The sequence below is a fragment of the Chelmon rostratus genome, chromosome 16 (genome assembly GCF_017976325.1).
Source record: "Chelmon rostratus isolate fCheRos1 chromosome 16, fCheRos1.pri, whole genome shotgun sequence".
NCBI lineage: Eukaryota > Metazoa > Chordata > Actinopteri > Chaetodontiformes > Chaetodontidae > Chelmon > Chelmon rostratus.
The window spans coordinates 5,170,010-5,190,360 of NC_055673.1; the positions used below are offsets into that span (position 1 = coordinate 5,170,010).

Here is a 20,351-nt window from a genome sequence, read left to right on the forward strand (position 1 = left end):
TTCTGTAGATACTGTCTTGTCCTGTTTTGAAATTAGTTGGCGGGGACACCTGTGTGTTGATACCACAGCAGTTATCTAGATGCAGCAATTTACAAGAAATTTCTCCAAATTATCCATATTTGCACAGAACACTATTTGTGTAGATGGCCGTCATGGTAACAGAAGGAATATACAGCAAGAATTTTACATGTCTTTTTACATCGTCTTTCTTGTTGCTGTTGTAAAAACTGAACAAAAGACTGATAGAAAACATTTCTCTGATTGTAAGAGTCGAGGATAGTTTGCCTACCCTGAAATAAGGACGGTGCTTACCCCGTCTGTCCAATCATTACATTAAAATGAAAGAAGACAGCCCAACAAAATGGACCATTCTCTGAAAAAACTTTGTCTTATCAAGCTTCAGAGGAGGTCTTGAGAAAATCTTGTCAAAAATTCAACATTAGAAATTAAGACCTGTAAGACCTAATTGTTGTTATATTACATTTTGCTTGTATTTGCTAAAATTCAATTCTCTGAAGCATACTTTGTTCACATCTCATCCTCACAAGACAGCAGCCTGGCTGGACAAGATGTGCAAAGATAGTATTTTTCTACCTTATTCAAAAAAGTGTCATTCAAAAACTACCACTACTACAGGAAAAGTTCCCCCCCCCCTTTGTGAGAATAAAGTCTAATCTAATCCAATCTAACTCACCTCACAGAGATCGTAGTTGATCATCGTAACCTGCCAAAAGTGACTATTAACTTTAAATGTCACTGATTTGAGTTGAGCTTTAATAAAGTGTGTGCCACTTATGCTCTCCACTTGCCAACCTTGTAGTGACTGAAATATGCAAATCCATTACAGACCAGTATATTAAGCAGCTGCAGAGGCAGAAGGCAGAGCTCAGCACTGCAGTGAATCACAAATTTGTTGACTTCAAACATCACAAAATTAAAAGAACTGATCCTGAACCTCCAACTGGCCTGGAATAAACTAGAGAGTAATTAGCACACTTTTTTTTTTTTTTTTTTTTTTTAAATCAGCCGTTTGGTGTTTAAGCGTTGATGTGGCACTAAAAAAGGATCATGACTTGTCTTGGATGCAAAACTAAATTTAAGAATCGCGACTTGATTCAAACTAGATTTTTTGTGATTAATAAAACAGTGACCTCTGTTGCAAGGTTTGACAGTATTAAAGGACGGTTTACTCTTGTTTGCTCAGTCATACATTTCCTAAATATGTTAGAATTTTCATTTTCGTCATACCTATGTTTACCAAAGTAATGCATCTTCTGATGTACATCCAGCTATGACAAATGAAAGACACTCAACTCAGATGGACCTTTGTCTTTGTCATTTATTCCGCATACAGGTGTTTTGGAAACAAACAAAAAAAAAAGAAAAGCGGAATTACCACCAGACTCACCTCAACATGTTTTCTTAATCATCATCATTATAAACAGACACAAAAAAGGATGAGATGACAACGGTGACAATACACAACGAAACACAAGTCCAATAAACAATAAACACATGTGTAGAAAGTTTAACCAATGACAACATACAACCGAGGAGAAAACACACAAGACAGTACGATGTCATCGCAGAGGGGGAAATGTTGGAATAACAGAAAAAAAATTAAGGTGTCAAAGAGGAGAAAAAAAAGTCAATAAAGAGAAGCCAACAGAGCGCTCAGAGCGACAGGAAAATATAAAAGGACTCGCAGAGATACGACACATTCAATGATTAGTGAACAACAATCAAGACTGATTTGTTTCCTGTTTTTCCACTTTTTCTCTTCAAATCAGTTTGAACAGCCATGTTGAACAGGTAATCAAGAGGAGAGCAAAATTAACATTCACAAAGGAAAATGCTGAACACCTGATTTTATATTCATATATATACATACATATATGTGTGTATATATATATCTATATCTATATACACACATACACATATACATACATATATATAGCACACACACACAACTCCTCAGAGTTTGGATTACAAGTTGTTAAAGATTTTTTTTTGTAAAATCAACCTTCAGTTGTGTTGGAACAGCTGCTTGCCAAAGCCCTCCCAGTGTATAGTCTTTTTTCTTTTAAAGAAGTGAATTATAATATACTTGGGTTTAACTTCTGACCTTTTATATTCTATTAGTGGGTTACAGTAAGTTGCCAAAAGGAGGGAGCTGGGAAGTGGACATTTTCTTGGGGATAAATGGTCTATGCCGTTTTAAACTCAGGACTGCTTCGGTTTCATGGAAAAATATATGGAGGGAGCAGTTTTTTCCAGAGTTAAATTGCAAATCAACTGGGACGAATGAAGAGGAGGCTGTTCGTGGGGTGCGGATGCTGAAACAGGCACACTTGAATGGGGGAAAAGTTTAAAGCGGAGAAGTCGTTGGGAGGAACAGTGAAACGACTCATGGTGTGCAGTCTGTGCGGGCCTGCAACCATCTGGAGTGATGCATTATTTCAAACTGGTCAGTCATTCCTCTTTAAACCTACAATCTTATTAAAAAAAAAAGGAAATCAGCTGAGGTAATTTACATAAAGAATCAGATAAAAAAGCAGAAAGAGGCTGCTAACATGCAGGTGTGGAGGTTTTGAAATAAACAGCACAGGGTGGCAAAAGCGTCGATTGATTAGGTTTCTTTTATTTCAATTGAATTCTCGTCATATAATTCAAGATATGTTATCACACTCGTTACAAAAAAGAAATGCGAGGACCCCGTGGATTTTGGTACTTTAATAAAAAGGGGCTTATATAGTAAAGTGATCAAGATTACCGATGCAAGACCCGGACAGGCTGCAGTGCACTGTCATGGGGTGGTGGGATGTGAGATGGATGGGTTGGTGGGAAACCAGCTGCTTCAGCTCTAAAAACAGCACTCCCTGCACCTGAGTCCATTCAAACGCTGTAGCGAAGCCGCAGTCAGACCAAATTTCCGCTTGGGAAATTTACCAGCATGGTGCTCAAACTTTGCTTATCAAAATTCAATCAATGTGTCTCACCCTGCCCCACATAGAAAAGAATGAGAAGCAAAATCTGGTCTGACTGCGCCTGAGTATGATCACTGACAGCATCAGATAGGTGTTACATGCTTATCTGACTCGATCTCATTATTGGATTTCCACTAAACGTCTTACAGACTGACACAGCAATGAAAGAAAGAAAGGCGTGGCAGTGGAAGCAATGGAGGATGTAACAGCTGAAAAAAAGGTGGAAGCAAAATGAGGTAAAAGTGGAGAAGAACTGAGGTCGTGTGGAGGCGTCGGACAAAGGCTGTTTAAATAAAACTAAAGGGAATGTATTGTGTAAGTCAGTGTTTCTCCCTCCGAAAGGCTAAGACTTGTGAGTGCGAGCACTTGTTAATGTAACCATCGAATCAGTGTTTTTGACAAATCTGTTTTCAGTGTTGTTGGGTTGGACTGCATGAAGGAGCAAATGTTTAGTTTAGCAGTGTGGATCAAATCATTATCATCAAATGTGAGTGTTTGTTATCTTGTCGATGTGCGTGGAAGAGGAGGTGCTCATGGCTGTTTCCTGTGGGAGAATGGCAGATCAGGGGTGAGAGGTCAGTGTCTCGGGAGGGGGGGGGTCACAGTGGGAATGAGGTGAGGTCAGATTCGGGGCAAATACTTCTCGATAAATTCCTTTACAGCTGCCATCTCCTGCAAGAGAGAAAAACATTGCTGAAAATACAGTTAAAATAGGATTTCACAAGAAAATCTGTTCCTTAAATCATCATCAAAGGCTTCAAAAACACTTCGGTGGATGTGATTTTTTTCATGTTCGTCTACAGAGAGAAAAAGTCCTAAATGTCAAAATAAAAAAGCCTTTTTACAAATGATAAATCCCTTCAAACACACACCCCTGGTGGTACAGTACCTGAGGACAGGAGCTGTGAGGGAGCCGTGGGTAGGTTTTGAAGGTGATCATCTGAGGGTTGACTATGGATTTGAGTTTTTCTGCCGTCATGGCACCGAACTGCACTGGGATCATGGCGTCCACCTCACCGTGGCACTGCAGGATCGGGAGGTTCTTGTTGCCGCTTGACGCCTGCAGGACAGACACAGCGCAGACTGAGACACAGTAAGCCACCTGGATCTGAAGATCTTCTTGTGGTTTGGAGTTTAAGTTCAAGTCTGCAGTGCAGAACTATTCTAATAGAGGCAGAAGATGATGTAACTGTACCGATGGGAAACTCTTGTGAAGTGGTAGCCAGCAACTGAGGGCCACAACACCAGCCAACTGATGCTGGCAGGTCAAGGCGGTATACAAGGACAAAGCCCCACCCTGAGGCGAAATGGAGGCAGCAGACAGAGAGACAGACGTTTATTACATGCAACATTTGACATCTCTTAAGATAGTATGTTAGAAATATGACTCTTGTGGAATATAACAATGCTGCAATATGAGGGCCGACCTGAGAGAAGCCACCGAGCATTATACGATTTGTGGGGATCCCATTTTTGGCTTCGTGTTCAATAATGGCCTTGACTAGAGGAAAGCAAGAACAAATGTGTGTTATTCAACATATCAGACAGACAACATATAATGCAGATCAACCCTTCAAATGTCAGAGTAAGGGGTGATTTGTGATAACGGGCAGATAGCTTGCCCGTCTAGCAGGGCATATTTCTGTCAGGCTACGAAAGTAAGTAATCATATGTCACTTTTAAGATGTGTTTCACTTTTTTAGTCTGCGCTCAAAGGAGCTGTTGGGCTCTCTGACCACTGGGAGGAGCCTCAGATCTGCAGTACATTTCTGGCTGTTACAAGATCAAGCTTGTAATCTTCAGGCCTGAGTTCGTATGCAGTGTCAACCCTCTGAAGGCCAAAGTGTTAATAGCTGTTCTGAAAGGCGATACTTTGAAGAAGGTGTGAAAAGCCGTCGATCACAGAGAGGGACGAGATGTAATAATCATGTAAATATGGGTAAAACAGCGCACATTTTCAGAGGTTAGCTCCTATAACGCACTCATGGTGCTGCAATCAGTTCAAATTAACAGCGTCAGAGGGAATAGTGTGCAAGCTTCGGAGAGATCCTGCCACCTTTCTCAACACCACACACCTGGCCAGTGGCTGATCAAAGCAGGTGTGATTATTGCTCTTTGATTATCAGGCAAGCACTTTGTTTGAGGCATATGAACACTTGAAGGTCTTCAGAACAAAGCTTTTGGGCAGACATCTTTAAAAAGCATTTTAATTTAATTTTGTTGGGATTAGGCTGCCAATATTCTATACTGACACAATCAAATGTATGATAGTCACTGAAGGACCTGAAGTGTATTAAACCACAATTGATAATAGTGTTGGATGCACTATTCTCCACAATCTGACTCAGGTGAGGCCTAAATCTAAGCTAAAAACTCAAATCTTTTTGACTTTCAATTAGTGCTCATCCCTCGATACCTCCAACCTTGTCCCTGTTACCATCACCCTTACAGCAGATCAGTCTCAGTCTCAATTAATTTTGCATGTATGCTCCATGCTTATCCTGCCGATAAGAGATCAAACAAACAAACTCAACTTCCAGATAACCGCTGCATTTCTCTAACTTTCGCTGCTTTTGTTTGTTTCCCACAAGCTTCATCTCCTCCTCTCTGGTTTTCTCCTCATTGTCCTCGCTCCTCGCTGTCAGTGCCTCATCCAGAGATTTGGATCTAGATCATCATCCCCCAGGAGATAAAGTCTCTCACCTTCTCTCCCCTCTCTGTTTGCATTCCATCATGTCTCTCCCTCCCTCGCTCTGTGTGTTTGTCTGTCTCTGCTATCTGTATGAATGCTGCGCTGCCTCCTCTGCGTTGTGCGGCGTGTCCTCCTTCCAGGTCTCCGTGCTTGAGAGGAGGTTGCACGGCTCAGGTTGTACCAGCCTGGCGACACCTGAAGCTGCTCAGCGTCCTCCTGGATTCATTGTCTTCACTTACTGCATGCTGTACAATCTATATACTGTATGTCTGTATTTTTGTCATCAAATTGTGTATATATTGTGATTTTTTGCTGAGCTATTCTGTATAGATGGCATTTATTGCAAGATTGTTTTTCTTGGGTAATGGATCCCTCCTCTGATGCTTTTCCTGAGGTTTCTTCCTTTTTCCCCTGTTAAAGGGGATCTTTGAGGGAAATTTTCCCTTATCCGAATTAAGGGTCTAAGGAGAGAGGGTGTTATATGCTGTACAGATTGCTCCTTGAGGCAAATTGTGATTCTGGGGTTATACTGTCTAAATAGAGCTCTCTTGACTGTTTACTCCTTTTTGAGTAACATTTGATAAAAGCTACAGTATCCAGCTGTTTGGGCCTTTATTGAAACTATATATTTGCGACACATTTTTTAAGATTAAGGATCATCCGGGGAAATTATTGGGACGATACAGTACAAACTGATGCACTGTTCTTTTTGGTCTTTTATGGGAAATAACAAAAACATAGAACAATAGCAGTCTTATCCTTTAAAGCTGATTTGATGCCCATATGGACCAGCATCAAAACATTGAACTCACTGTTGTCTGCTGCCTTCTTGATTCCAGATTCGTCCTCTGGAGAGTCAGGGCTGAGACCGATGAGGTCAAACCTGCGCACATGCAGAGGCAAGCGTTTTAAGGAAATCAATAGACACAATCGCAGTATTGTCAATGGCAACATGGAAGCCCATTGTGGTTTCCAGGGAAACAATGGCACCCAGTGTTGAGCTAAAAAGCTGCCTCTTTCATCACGCCAACTCACCACGCGGGCATCATCAACTTCATGTTGAGAGTGACAGGCATTTGGGGCCTGTGGGGGACAAAAGGGAGGGAGAGAACTGAAAACATGACTGTCGGTGTAGGAGATCACCAGCAGCCGGGAGCTGACTGCTGGTGGATTGATTAAGTCGCTCAACAAGGCAGATGATGTATGAGAATATATATATAATATGAACTCTTGCTTTGAAGCTACTTTTGCATTCTGCAGGGCAAAACTGTACATTTGTTTTACAGGTTTCTGTTGTCGGTCATTCCACACAAAAACTAGAATTACTGCCTTGTGTTTGTTTGCCTCCACCAACCAGTCAAGGTGCAGTTTACATCCATGTCTGTCCAGGCTCACAATATATGGCGTGAAGACTTTGAAGGAATTAAAACAAGGAATTAACTGTACTTCTGGTGAAATGGAAGTTACCACTATATTGACATGTATGATTCCAGGCTAGTTTCAAGATCAGTGTGTCACCAATGCAGTATTTGACCAAACGTGAAATATAGTCACAATCTGCCTTCTGTTCCTGAGATATGGTTCAGAATAATGGCCAGAAAAGTGTTTTTACAGAACATTATGATGTCACAGTGAAGTTGACTTGGACGTAAAATATCATCGCGTCGTCATTTTATCCTCTGAGACATTTGTGTGAAATTTTGTCATAATTACAGTATAAATTCTTGAGTTATGGCCAGAAACATGTTTTGTTAGGCGGCAGTGACCTTCGACCACCAAAATCTAACCAGCTCATCCTTGAGTTCAAGTAAACGTTTTCGCCAAATTTAAAGGAATTCCCTTAAGGCGTCCCTGACGGACAGACGGACAACCCGAAAGCACAATGCCTGCAGCGATGGCTGTCACCAGCACGGAGGCATAAATAAAGATGCTGGCTTTCCACCCTGCTGATAAGTGACAGTCTTGGAAGCATAAAATATGACAGAAGGAGCGGAGCAAAAAAAAGACTTACGCGTGGGGGCAGATGAACTTGACGTGAGGCGGCTGGATCCCTGTCAAAGTCTCTGTCCACCCATGGCTGACGCAAAGCAGAGAGAAAGAAACTTTGTTTCTCATCCAGTTCCAGCAAAATGACTAACATGCAGCACATCAAACCCAAATGTATAAGAACTTCGCACAGTGTATAAAGCAGTGTGCAGCAGCACAGGCGGTCACTTAACGCACATTAAAATCATTTGCACTTGAGGAACAGTTCAGAGAAAAACACCCACCAGAGGAGATGTTTGTAGAGATGCACTGACACGATTTAACATCTGATTAACGCATCGAGTGCTGATTGAGAGCTTTTTAAATTAGTCATTCATCGTGTTGTCAGTGCTGAATTATGTAATTAAATGACACGAATGTGGGCATCAATTATCGTATTCACACTTCACTTGCTGCTTCATGCATCTGACAGTTCGAATAGCTGAAACATAAAGCCACATGTGATGTTATACCCAGGATTTCAAAAATAAAGAGCTCTTCAGTCCCCATACACAACCTCACACACTTTAGACATTTTTATCGGCCACAAAAAAAGATTGAAAAACTAGTCTACAGGGATACTCAGAAATATCACATTTACATGTTTTTTTGTTCCCTCTCCACTCACAGACGTCTGACCCTCACTGTGCAGACTGATGAATGAGTAGGGTTTGTTTCGCATTCATCTGCTGGAGGAGGACGTTTCTCTGTGCTCACCTTGAATCTCAGTTTTACACCTGAAGTACGAGCAGGATTTTATGACATCACGACTAGTTTTGAAGCCAATCATGGTTGAATCATAGACTGTATATAAAGATGGACGATCCATCTCCACTTCCTCCTGCCTCAACATCCCGAATACGAGCACTGTCATCTCGTGCTGGTGACGTCATTTTGGAACCAGAGTCTGTGCTGCAGTAATCGGGGGATGGAGCCACAGTATCGAGGTCCCACCATTACACCTGTCGACTCAATCCGAGCAGGACTCAGCTGTCAATCATGGCGTTACACCCTCTTTTAAAATAGCGAATTAAAACTGAACTTATCAGAAAAACAAATCCCTGAACAAACATCAACATGACAAGAACTACCTTAAATGACAGAAACCATCTTTGGGAAAAATGTATTTGATATGCACTTTGATTGGCCTGTGTCCCATATGCTAATATGGAGGGGGCAGGGCTTATGACCGACACTGCAGCCACCAGGGTCAATCGAGATATTTTGGCTTCACTCTCAGGGAGCTGCCAGGTCGTCCATCTGTATATACAGTCAGTGGTTCAAAGCAGAGTACTGCAAGGAGGGGATCCCTATCAGTTTATTACATTTTTAGGTTAAATGCTAATTTTGTGTAGAAACATCGGAATCAACGTGCTGTATTTCTGTATAGTAATCATACAATGTGAGCTCAAATAGAAATATTACACATGACAATTAAATCAATCATAAACACTGGAACATAAGTGACTTGTATCCTGCGATGCACACTGACTATGCTTTATTTAATCAACTAATCCATTCAAGTTTTTATGACTTTATGTCGCACGTCACTAATTGAGATGGGCATCTTTTGAAAAGACTAATGTTGATAAGATTCTTGACTGTTAGTACTGACACCAAACTGTGCTAACTGTAAGAAGGTAAAGTTTTCATAAATTTAATGTGTAAATGCAGGCAGTTATTCAAGAGCTTTGCCTGAATCAAACAGTCTGATTGGTCTTCAGAAGAAACAGGAACACGTTTCTGTCTGTACCAAAAAAGAGTCGAGGTTCGACGCCCAGCCCACATCGTGAAATCTGTTGCAATATCTGAAGCAGGAAATGTATTTGCCAAAGTAGAGTGCAAGTATGAAGACATCCAAATCATGTAGAAAGTATAGATACACATAGTGTAGTGTAGTTTAATTACAGTGTATGTTAAAATAATGAAAATACATTATGTAGAAAACAGTAACAGGCTTATTAAAACTATTACACTGAACATGAAGAGTTTCAAACTCACCCTGAGTCTCCCAGCCCATGAAGGAAGATCACCTGCAGTACACACAGACAAAAAAATGTGGTTAAGACTTTCAGAATTTATGACTCTTAAATATTAATACGATACCCAAAGACGATATACCAAACGAAACGATACCCATTAAGTTTCTGGTAGTAATTGATCACATCGGACAGTTTCATTATTGGCAGGAGGAAATCTGTTAACGGTGCAGTATCAGTTCCATCCTGCACTTAACAGACGGCACACATAAAATAGCAAAAAACTCTTTGAACTTTGAGATTTATCACGTTGCCTCGATCTTGTAGTACACAGTGTACTACTGGTAAGTGTGCACGCTTGTTCCAAAACAGAGGAAAAATGCCAGGTGTCAATCTCTTCTTCCTGCCAAGATAGGCTCTCGCTGGCAGTTTCCACACACGCTACTCCCCGCAGAGAAACCATGAAAGGGAATGACAACAATGCAGAAAGTTGGCAATTCACTTGCTGGCTGGAAATCAGTGACTCTGCCGTCTTTGCAGAGATCAAAACACTGCTTCCATGTCGGGTTTAAGATGAGGCTCGGAGCCTTGATCCTGGTGTTTAACAAATCCCTGCACTGTACCTGAAAACGGCTTGTTTAATTTTTCCAGCTGAGCATCTACAAAATGTACTTGTTACACCTCCTGCTACAGGTGCAGCTTCTAAAGTGTTTATAAGGGCCCGGTAAGGTGTTATACATCAGAAATGAATAGTTGAAGTTGGTGTTCGTTGCTTTTTTTGACGAAGCACCTTCAGGTAAATCTGAAAATAGAATTGAAGCACCTGACATCATTGTGAAATATAAGGAATTTGTTCCTCAACTGATCTTAATCAAAATACATGGTGCTGCCCTGCAGCCTTCACAAACAACACTTATGGAAACAAACCTTTACAAACCACAGAGAAATGACCAGTAACTAGCATAACCAAGTGTACATCACAGTCAGTATCAGACCCTAACCGAAACACTGCACAGCGGTTTATATCACTCTGAGGCAGCATTTTCCAACTCTACAACAAGCTACCATGGCAACACATATTTAACATCCTGCCACATCAATTACCAGGTAAACTGCTGTCAGTCTGAAGCCTTAGTCTGTGCATTAAACCCCCCCTCGTCTGTACTTTTACATATTGTCTTTATTTCATGGATTGTGCCTTTCCGTGCATGGTGACGGTCAGTGGTGGACATGTTTTGAAACTAGTAGAAACTTCTCAAATGTTAAATGTCGACTTAACAGAAGCAGCTGGACAAGAACTTTACCGGACTAAAATATTGTGAAACCGGCAAAATCTTTAATTTCGGAAAAAGAATAAGAAAACAAGACACTGAATCTAAGCAGACATTTTGTTGCCAGCTTTAAATACTCAACATTTATTAAAACTCTAAGCGACACACGTGTTTCAAGAATTCAACTGTGGACTGTTGATAAACCCAGGACATTCAAATCTCTTCTTAAGGACTGACATAATACAAATCACACCAGGATGTTTTTCAACCTCATTGACACTCATTTTGGTGTTTTTCCGTAAGAACAAAATAATAAGCAAGACTATATAAGTTATTAAAACATGTCTTAGCTGTGGACACCAAGAAAAACAGTGCTGAGACTCAATTCCTGGACTTAATGATGGTAAACGTGATGTCAAACAAATGTTGAAATATTTTTCAACTAACTTCCAACCAAATTAGACATAGTTATTGCCTCACTATATTATACATTTATGTTGAAAGGCAAAAAAAGGGACATTACAAGTAAAATGCACTCTGGATATATGAGATAAGGCTTGACCCGCCACTGAAATCCTCCACCTCGTAAATCTGTCACAAAGTAAAGACCTAGTGGATGGGAAGGTATTTTGGTTTTAGTTTTAATATCAAGCCTCACAGAGCAGCTTAACGCAGCAAGACGAAGGTCTGGAAGGTCTGAAGAGGAAGTCATTCTGTGCTCCTATGTGAAATATCGGCTGAAAAGCAAAGGTTCGGGTTGACCGATCTGACTGCTTCAAGGCCACAGAAAATCTTCCATCATCGAAAAGTCACGTTTGAGACCCACAGCTGAGTGTGTCCTTGAGCTAAGCGGTGGCACCCCTTTCCTCACCCATCCTCAACTGCCCAGCGACCAGGTTTTGGTAGTCATGGTAATGCATGGAACAACGTGATATGATTAGGATGCAAAAAAAGCAACTGTATTCGTTTAAGTAATAGGAAAAAAAGGCAGAATCAAAAGAATTAATGTTTATTTTCTTATCTTTAGTTGCATATTTGTATTGAGGAAAGCTAAAAGTAACTGAAACAAGTAATCAAGTCACCTTAATGTTGTCTTACTTGGATTAGGTTACTGCCAACATTATGAACAGGTAATTAGTGATTGTAACAGAATGTGTTTTTGTCTCATGTTTTCACTCACCGCCGCGGTCTCCTTCTCCTTCCCAGACACCGTCACAGCCTCGGAGAGCAGCGGCACAGACATGTTGTTGCCACACATACACTGTAGGAGGTGCTGGAGCCAGAGAGAGGACAGAAACACCGGAGGTCAGCACAGTGTGGAACTGCATAAAATACGTTGTCATGTGCATTGGGACCAGACAAAAAGACATATTTAACTCATACATCATCATCATCTTCTATTCCTGTGGCTGTAGAGAGATCAGTCCTGTCATTTTTTGGATGATAAATGTTGTTGATAGTACAAATAAATATCAGTTTACACAAATAATCTACCACTCTACTTTGCTTCGAAAGAACCAGCTCAAGGCTCTGGAGCCTTTTGATTACATAGTATTAAATTGGCGAATTGACTTGTTTACTGCGGTTTCTAGGTCTGCAGGACAAATGAACTGCAAACTCAATAAAGAAGACCAGGACATAATCTTTACTTTCTAAAAATCACATTTCTGCTTTCTGTCTCTGATGATTTACACTCTAAGATCTTCCTAAACAACGTCCTCTGACTGTCCAGCTGCAAAAAGGGAACAATTTCTGAAAAGATTTTTCTTGTTTCATGTTCAATATATATATATATGTATTCCTCTGCATCTGCTCAGTAAATCAAAAATCATTAAATATTTATTTTTATTCACTGTAAATATTCTCCTAAAATATTCCCCTAAAGGGGCACAAGTATTACACATCAATTGAAGACAAGGCAGTAAAGGGCAGCGTTTGTTCCAGTAAAGATGCAACATTATCTATCAATGCAGCAGGAAGGCATGGGTAGGAACTGAGCCTGGGCCAGTGCGGCAGGTGCACAGCCTTGGTACATGGGGTGCACACTTGAACAGGTGAGCTACGTGCACGCCCAGATATATCACATTTTATTATGTTCATCATCAACTGTCATGTCCCTGTAGATATATCCAAGACTGGTTTCAAGATGCCCCAGAGCCTACATGGCTTGATACTGAATCGGGCACAGCATCTCCTGAAAAACGTATTGTACACTTTCAGGAAGTGGGTCATTTCAGCTGTTATGGGTCCCATCTTTTACAAAATATTCTTAATGTTTGTTGATCAACTAGGAAAATCCTCACTGATGCCCCTATATTCTAATGCAACTGTCCCCCTGGTCTGCACTAGAACTCTCTCTGTGTATGGTCTGGTAAAGGCATTGAGACAACTGGAGCCAGTGACGAAAACGGTTCAATTTTGACTTTTGATAAGTTACAAGATACTTCCCATTTTTTGTTCACAAAAGCCAAAAATGTTCAAATCACCAGGCTGTATTCAAATTTTGAAACAAGCAGAGCTACTCAAAGTAGAGGCCTCGCACACACACATAATGTGCAGAGTACAGTGGCATCTCCCATGTAGTCTTATTGACATCAGCAGTGACAATGAACGGCTCACTCCAACAGTTACAACTCCGGACGGTTATCAGTACAGCCATTCAGTCCACAGACAACAAAGCTGAACATACCACTTGTACACACAAACACATAATGAATCTGCTGCTGAACCTAAAACAGCAGTCATGAGGTATGTGTTTGTGTGAGTCAGGCAGGTTTCTGTAGTCAGCAAGTGTCGAGACTCATTAACTAAATGAAACACACTCCCTCCCTGCACTCTGTAAATCGGCCACAGACGTCCATCTGTCTGCACAGTGAGTCAGCCATCGATAACAAGCATAAGATCAGGTTGTGGCTTTACAGTAAACTTGAGAAGTAACAGCCTTTGTTCCTTAATGCCCTTCAGAACAAGGCAAGGCGGGACAGGCAGGTCAGGCGGCATGCTGTCTGATTGGTCAACAAGCGATGAGGAGACGGACAACTGTCTGAAACGGAAGGTTAATGTGTAAACCTTGAACGGGCTTATACCCGACGGGTGTTATAATTCCACCGCTGTTATGGCCGAGCTGCAAAATGCTGCTCAGCTTTGCCTGTGGCCTGTGTGTTTGCTCTTTATCACCTGAAGGTCACATTCACAGCTAAAATACATGGAAGTGGGTGGTAAGTGTGTAATTTAAGTGCCCAAATTGTAGACAAAAGAACATTGTTTTTGCCCTGTATCCTGACCTGTGATGAATTAGTAATAGTTAAATAATAACCAGGAAGAGTTAAGCACCAGGAAATGGTCTCTTTTAGTGTTGTACACAGTTCTGGTATGAATGCTTAAGCATAAACAGCATCCCACTGTTTATCCACTTCCACGTGAATGATGTTTTCAGTGGTGGAATGGAACAAAGTACTTTTACTCTGGTACTGTTTTTAAGTACAATTTCAGGGTTTTTGCTTTTTACTTGAGTATTTCCATTTTATGCTGCTTCATGCTTCTACTTCATTTCATATTGTACTTCTTTACTGCAACATCTACTTTTCAGATTTAAATTTCATATTAAACATACCTAAAAATACATTATAAGCTTGTAAAATACAAACGATTAAACCAGCCTTTTTGAGTTGGGGCCTCTTGGCACATTTCACATGTCAGTGAGATTTCAGCAGTTTCAAAAAAAGAGTGATTTCCCCTCTAAACTCAGATGGTTTCATTTAAATAACTGAGTATCAAAGGGGGCAACATATCTAACTTATCTTCCTTAAGAAAAACTGAGAAAAAAAATGTATATACAAAGTGGTGGAGCAGAACTTTTTTCTTTTTTTCGCTCCCGTCAATCACCTCACTATCAGTGGTGTAGCGGTGCCTGGAGGCGTGGATGTACTCTTCATTTATGCCCCTAACCCGAACAGTGGCAATGTAGCATCACAAGACTGTTAGTGTAGTTGTTTATCTTACCTATTAATTTTATTACTCATACATTTTCAAAGGCCATATTTTGTTGTGTAATTATATGAGATAAAACAAACGGGGCGGGTAGGCCGCAGATTTTTTTTTTCCCAAAGACTCACCCTACTCTGCTTCTGATTGGCTTACCCTGATATTTTTGTTACCCCATCACTCCATCTACGAGACAATCGGAGGCAGAGAAGGGCAGGTCATGCAATCATCCATCTTCAGAAAAAAAACTGGCTCGCAGCACATAACTGGATGATGGTCTTGTGACCCTTTGGATGGGTCTGACTCTTAAGTTGGAGACCACCTGACATAACTAACCATATATAACACAGTTAAAACTCCACCTCAAGCAGCTGCAAAATTAAAATGCTGCTTAGACATTGATGGATCAGTATTAACAATCTACTATTCAGCCAGGGGACATTCTTCTGCAGAACCAACACTTTTATTTTTGATACTTTAATATAAATACTTTTAACAAATACTAGTGTACTTTTTCTGATGCAGGGTGTTAAACAAAAGTCTTTTATCTGTATTTTGTAAATGTAGTATTGGTACTTTAAAGCAAAAGATGTGAGTACTACTTTCACAACTGAATGCTTTCTACCAAACATTTTACTGACCCCTCAGCATGATTCTGTTTGAGCAAATGTGATGTCATTAATGTGCATCACAAGATGTGCGTTCATTGCCACCAAATTCAAATTCAGCGTTAAAGCCCTTTTTAGAACAAATGTAATTTAGCTGCACTCTGGCCCGAGTGGGAACTGACAGAGTCACATGGGTAATATGACTAAAAGAAGGCTGCACAAGAAGAGCAATGAAAGAAAGAAAGAGATAAGAAGAAAAGACGGAGAGGAGTGAGAGATGGAGGAGTGCAGGAACATTGGATGATCTGTTCAAACAAGTAGGACAAACCCCAAAATAGGTAGCATATGCAAAGCTTTTGTACCCTTTTTTCCACCTGTTATCATTCAGCAGATTAACAATGACCCGTAACGAGGATTGCCAGCACGAAGCACCGTGTGGGTTTTCAATGCACGCTCTAAGAAACAATGGTTTGCTCTCTACGCTTCTGGAGGAGGCCGGTGGTTAAAAATAGTGTTATGCTGTGTACAAGCATTTAGTCCAGATCAGGATCAGTCTAAAAAAAATAGCTGAAAACAGGACTCTCAGGACAAATTCAATTTAATCTATGACTTTGAGTTTCCAACAGCATCCATCTCCTGGCCGTTCACTCCTTAAACAACTGAATGGATGCAGTAACAACCTGCTTATTAACGTGTCCTTTATGTTCTACAACTGTTTGCCAGTAATGATGAATATACACAGTACCAGTCAAAAGTTGGGCCCACCTTCTCATTAAATGTCTTTTCTTTGTTTTATCAACTGTAGATTAATACTGAAGACATCCAACCTATGAAAGAACACACACAGAATTATGTGGTAAACAAAGCAAAATGTGTTTCATGGTTTAGATTCTTCAAAGTTGGCTTTGATGACAATTAGATGAACTTCTTGCTTTCTTAATGAATTTGACACGGTTGTGTTGTGCAGAAGTAGTGCTGGTACACAGTTAAGAGCCCTATTTGAATAATGTGGTATAAATGATTACTTTAACATATGGAGGTCAGTCAATTCAGAAAATTCAAGAACTGTGAATGTATCTTCAAGTACAGTCTCAAAACCAATCAAATGCTATTAAACTGGCTCTCATGAGGGCGGCCAAAAAGGAAAGGCAGACCAAGAGTTCATTACAGTTACCAGCCTCAGAAACCACCAATTAACAGCACCTCAGATTAGAGCCCACGTAAAATGCTTCACAGAGTTCAAGGAGGAGACACTGCAAAGAAACCACTACTCAGGGAGACCAACAAGAAGAAGAGAATTGCCTGGGCCAAGAAACACAAGGAATGGACACGAGAGCAGTGGAAATCTGCACTTTGGTCAGAGAAGTCCAAATTCAAAATTTCTGGTCCCAACCAGCCTGTCTTCGTGCGACGTCGAGAAGATGAACGGACCGTATCTGCATGTGTGGTTCCTACCGTGAAGCAGGAGGTGTTTTGGTGTGCGAAACTGTCCGCAATTTATTCAAAATTCAAGGCACACTTAACCAGCATGGCTACCCTCAGCATTCTGCTGTGACACGCCATCCCGTCTGGTTTGAATTTCATTGGACCATCATTTGCTTTTCAGCAGGACAATGACCCAAAACACACCTCCAGTCTACGTGAGGGCTATTTGACGAAGATGAGAAAGTGATGTGACGGAGTGCTGTATCGGATGGCCTGGTCTCCATAATCACCCGACCTGAACCCAACTGAGATGCTTTGTGATGAGCTGGACCGTAGAATGAAGAAAACTTTAAAGAAAAGCAAGATGACCTCATGAAGCTGGTTGAGAGAAAACTGACAGTGTGTAAAGCTGCTGTCAAAGCAAAAGGTGGCTACTTAGAAGAAACTCAAATATAAAACACATTTTGCTTTGTTTACACTGTATTCATATGAAATATTCCGTATTTGCTCTTTCATTCCAGTTTTGATGTCTTCAGTATTGATATACAATGTCGAAAATAAAAGAAAACACTGAATGATGCATCCAAACTTTTGACAGGTATTTTAAGTCGTGGATGGAAACCAACAACTACACCTTCACCTCTGGGGGAGTGTTCAAACCTTATGGGTACAAATTACACATATTGATGATTGAACTTTTGTCATTTAGATATCTTGAGTCTTCTCCTAAAGTCAAACGCTGTGATTAGGGACTCATCCAAGAAAATTATCTTCACTGTCTAATGATCATCACTAGATCATTATGATCTAATGGTCTATAAAATGTCAGAAAAATGCTAATTACACGTTCCCAGAGAGGATTGGGTAACATTTATAAATTGCTGCTAGATTTGTACCTAATCTAATCTATACCCATCCATACATAGCCACCCATGTCATGAGCACCTTATAACTGAGTCTAAAACTCACAAATGTTCAATCAAAATGTACATTTAACAGAGAAAAGCAGAAAATGCTCACATTAGTGAAGCAGAGAGTGTTGCATTTTTGCTTGAGACATTAATTCAGCAATGAACTGATCACCAGCATTTTTTGTGATTCATTTTCTGTTGATCGACTAATTGTTTCAGCTCTGTGGTTGTCAATTTAAGTTATGTATCAAAGAAAAAAGACAAGAATTTGCTGGCTATAACTGCTAATCTTTTGCCTTTTTCTTCCTATATCATTGCAAATGATATAATTTTGACTCTTGAAATGCTGATTGCACAAAGTATCCAATTTTGAGACCTTGCCTTTGGCTCTGGAGACATGTTTTACTAGTTTCTTTGCCTTTACTATATATTTTATTATTAATCAATGAAAGAAAACAATCATTTACTGCTTTCCTCATACTAACTACATGTCACAAAAGTTGCTGTTGGTTTGGGAGCCAACAATGAACCTCATGGTTGCAGTTCGAGTCCAGAGAGGGAGCTTTGGTGAAGTCAATTTTATTTAAATAGCCCAATATCACAAATACAAATTTGTCTCAAGGGTCTTTACTGCATACAACAAGCCTCTATGCCAAGACCCTAGATTCAAATAGGAAACCTCCCCCAACTCTACACCCTCATTCTGTCGTCTTTGTATTGACGACTGTCGACTGAAGGAATAAAAAGGCCCCAAATTCTTACAGAAAGGTTGACTTTGGAGATACAGCTAATTGATACAGATATGTATACTGTGAAATGATTTTTTGCCATCAATCTTGATTTTGAGTAAATTCTTTCCTGATATCCAAGGCTGTGTTGTAATTAAGCAATACTTATTTTATTGTGACAGAGCAATCGAAGCAACAACGGTGATACCATAGATACTATCAGACGATTGAGTGAAAATTTTGGAAGATGCAAATCAATAGCAATTTATCAGTATCACCTTTAGGGTGACACAAAAGAGAGGGAGGAAAGAAAGAACCGCCGTCTGTGTTTCAGTCAACTTAAAGCACATCACGAGTCTCCATCCTGCATGACTCCAATTACATTAAAGCCAAACACAAAAAACAGAAGCGTGCTGCAGTGTGTGTGCGTGCGTGCGTGGACGTCAAAACGGATGACCACGCGCGCGCACACACACACACACACACACACACACACACGGCTGCTGCATTCAGACAGCTCTTTGCTCACTGGCTACGGATGGCTGGCAAACAACAGGATAATATGCGGCACTGAGTGACAGGCGTCCCCCCACCCCTCCTCCTATACATACACCATCCACCAGCGGCTAACCCTGCTCTCCGCCCGCTGCTGTTCTCCAATGGACAACTAGCTCGACTTGCTTGCTTGCTGGCGTACAAACACACCGCAGTCAAAACAGCAAACCGAAAGCAGGGAGGTTAATGCTATCAAACGAAAGGAATCAGTAGCGGTAGCTGAAGCAGGGGAAGCGGGTGGCGGAGGTGTCGAAGAGAAAGGAGACAATGAATGGTTGAAGCTTAGCTATGTTATACGACCCACCACCATCACCCTCATTCTCAGTGGTGATGGCATTCAGTAGTGCACAGCACTCGGGTTTAATCCCGGTTTAGCTGGCCACACACACTTCTACACAAAAATCGGAGCTAGTGGTAGTAGAGCGGCTAGCTAACGTCGCACAACATTAACTGTATTGTCTTCTGCCGGTGTCTTCCTTCGTCAACCTCAAGCTAACGGTACGATTCAAATTCGGACCTCTAACACGGGCCTTTTAGAATGCCCATTGAACACCGAAAGCCCCAAACATAAATCTGTTCGGACCCGGATACAGTGGCATAGAAAATCAAACCCGCGGCCCGCTAGCTAATACAAATCCATACACTCACCGCTTGCTGTCCCAGTTCTCGACGAAACGGACCTTCGGCTACTAGCCGCACAGAGGCAGGGGGCGGGGACAGAGCGTAGTGACGTCAGCGCATAGCAACGCCCTGCTGCACATCACGAGCCTGGATACAGGTATGACAGCTTATTTTCTCATGATCTTATAACACATTCATGATCACGACTCAGGTTCCTCACAAAATACAGGTACAATATCAAAATATTACTGAGAATTACCAAGTAGTGTCAATAACCTTGTCACTCTATAACTTTGAATTATGTATATTTACAGTTTAAAATAAACTGAAAATAAACTTAACATGTAGGTTATACATCATCCATCATTGTCAGGTACAAACTCTGCACGCTGTATACATGCATATCCATACATCCATACATCAATCTTCCTGAAAATTGTTCTTGGACCCGTGTGCAAATACATTTATAGCAGCAACAAAAACAAATAAAAAGTGTACACATACTTGTTGAATTAACTGCTACTTTTAATTTGGTAAAATATCTGAGGATGTCTTCCGTCAGTGT

General features: G+C 40.8%; 1 protein-coding gene across 1 annotated transcript; it reads right to left on the reverse strand.

Moving 5' to 3' along the window:
- Window positions 1-1,350: 1,350 nt before the first annotated feature.
- Window positions 1,351-19,868, reverse strand: lypla2 (lysophospholipase 2). Its single transcript, XM_041955892.1, has 10 exons — window positions 19,814-19,868; window positions 12,135-12,227; window positions 9,706-9,737; window positions 7,691-7,756; window positions 6,715-6,762; window positions 6,492-6,562; window positions 4,415-4,488; window positions 4,183-4,284; window positions 3,877-4,047; window positions 1,351-3,659 (listed from the first exon to the last, which is right to left on the reverse strand). The coding sequence occupies exons 2-10, from the start codon at window positions 12,210-12,212 to the stop codon at window positions 3,609-3,611; spliced, it is 693 nt and encodes a 230-aa protein (XP_041811826.1). The 5' UTR covers window positions 12,213-12,227; window positions 19,814-19,868; the 3' UTR covers window positions 1,351-3,608.
- Between the last annotated feature and the right edge of the window lie 483 nt (window positions 19,869-20,351).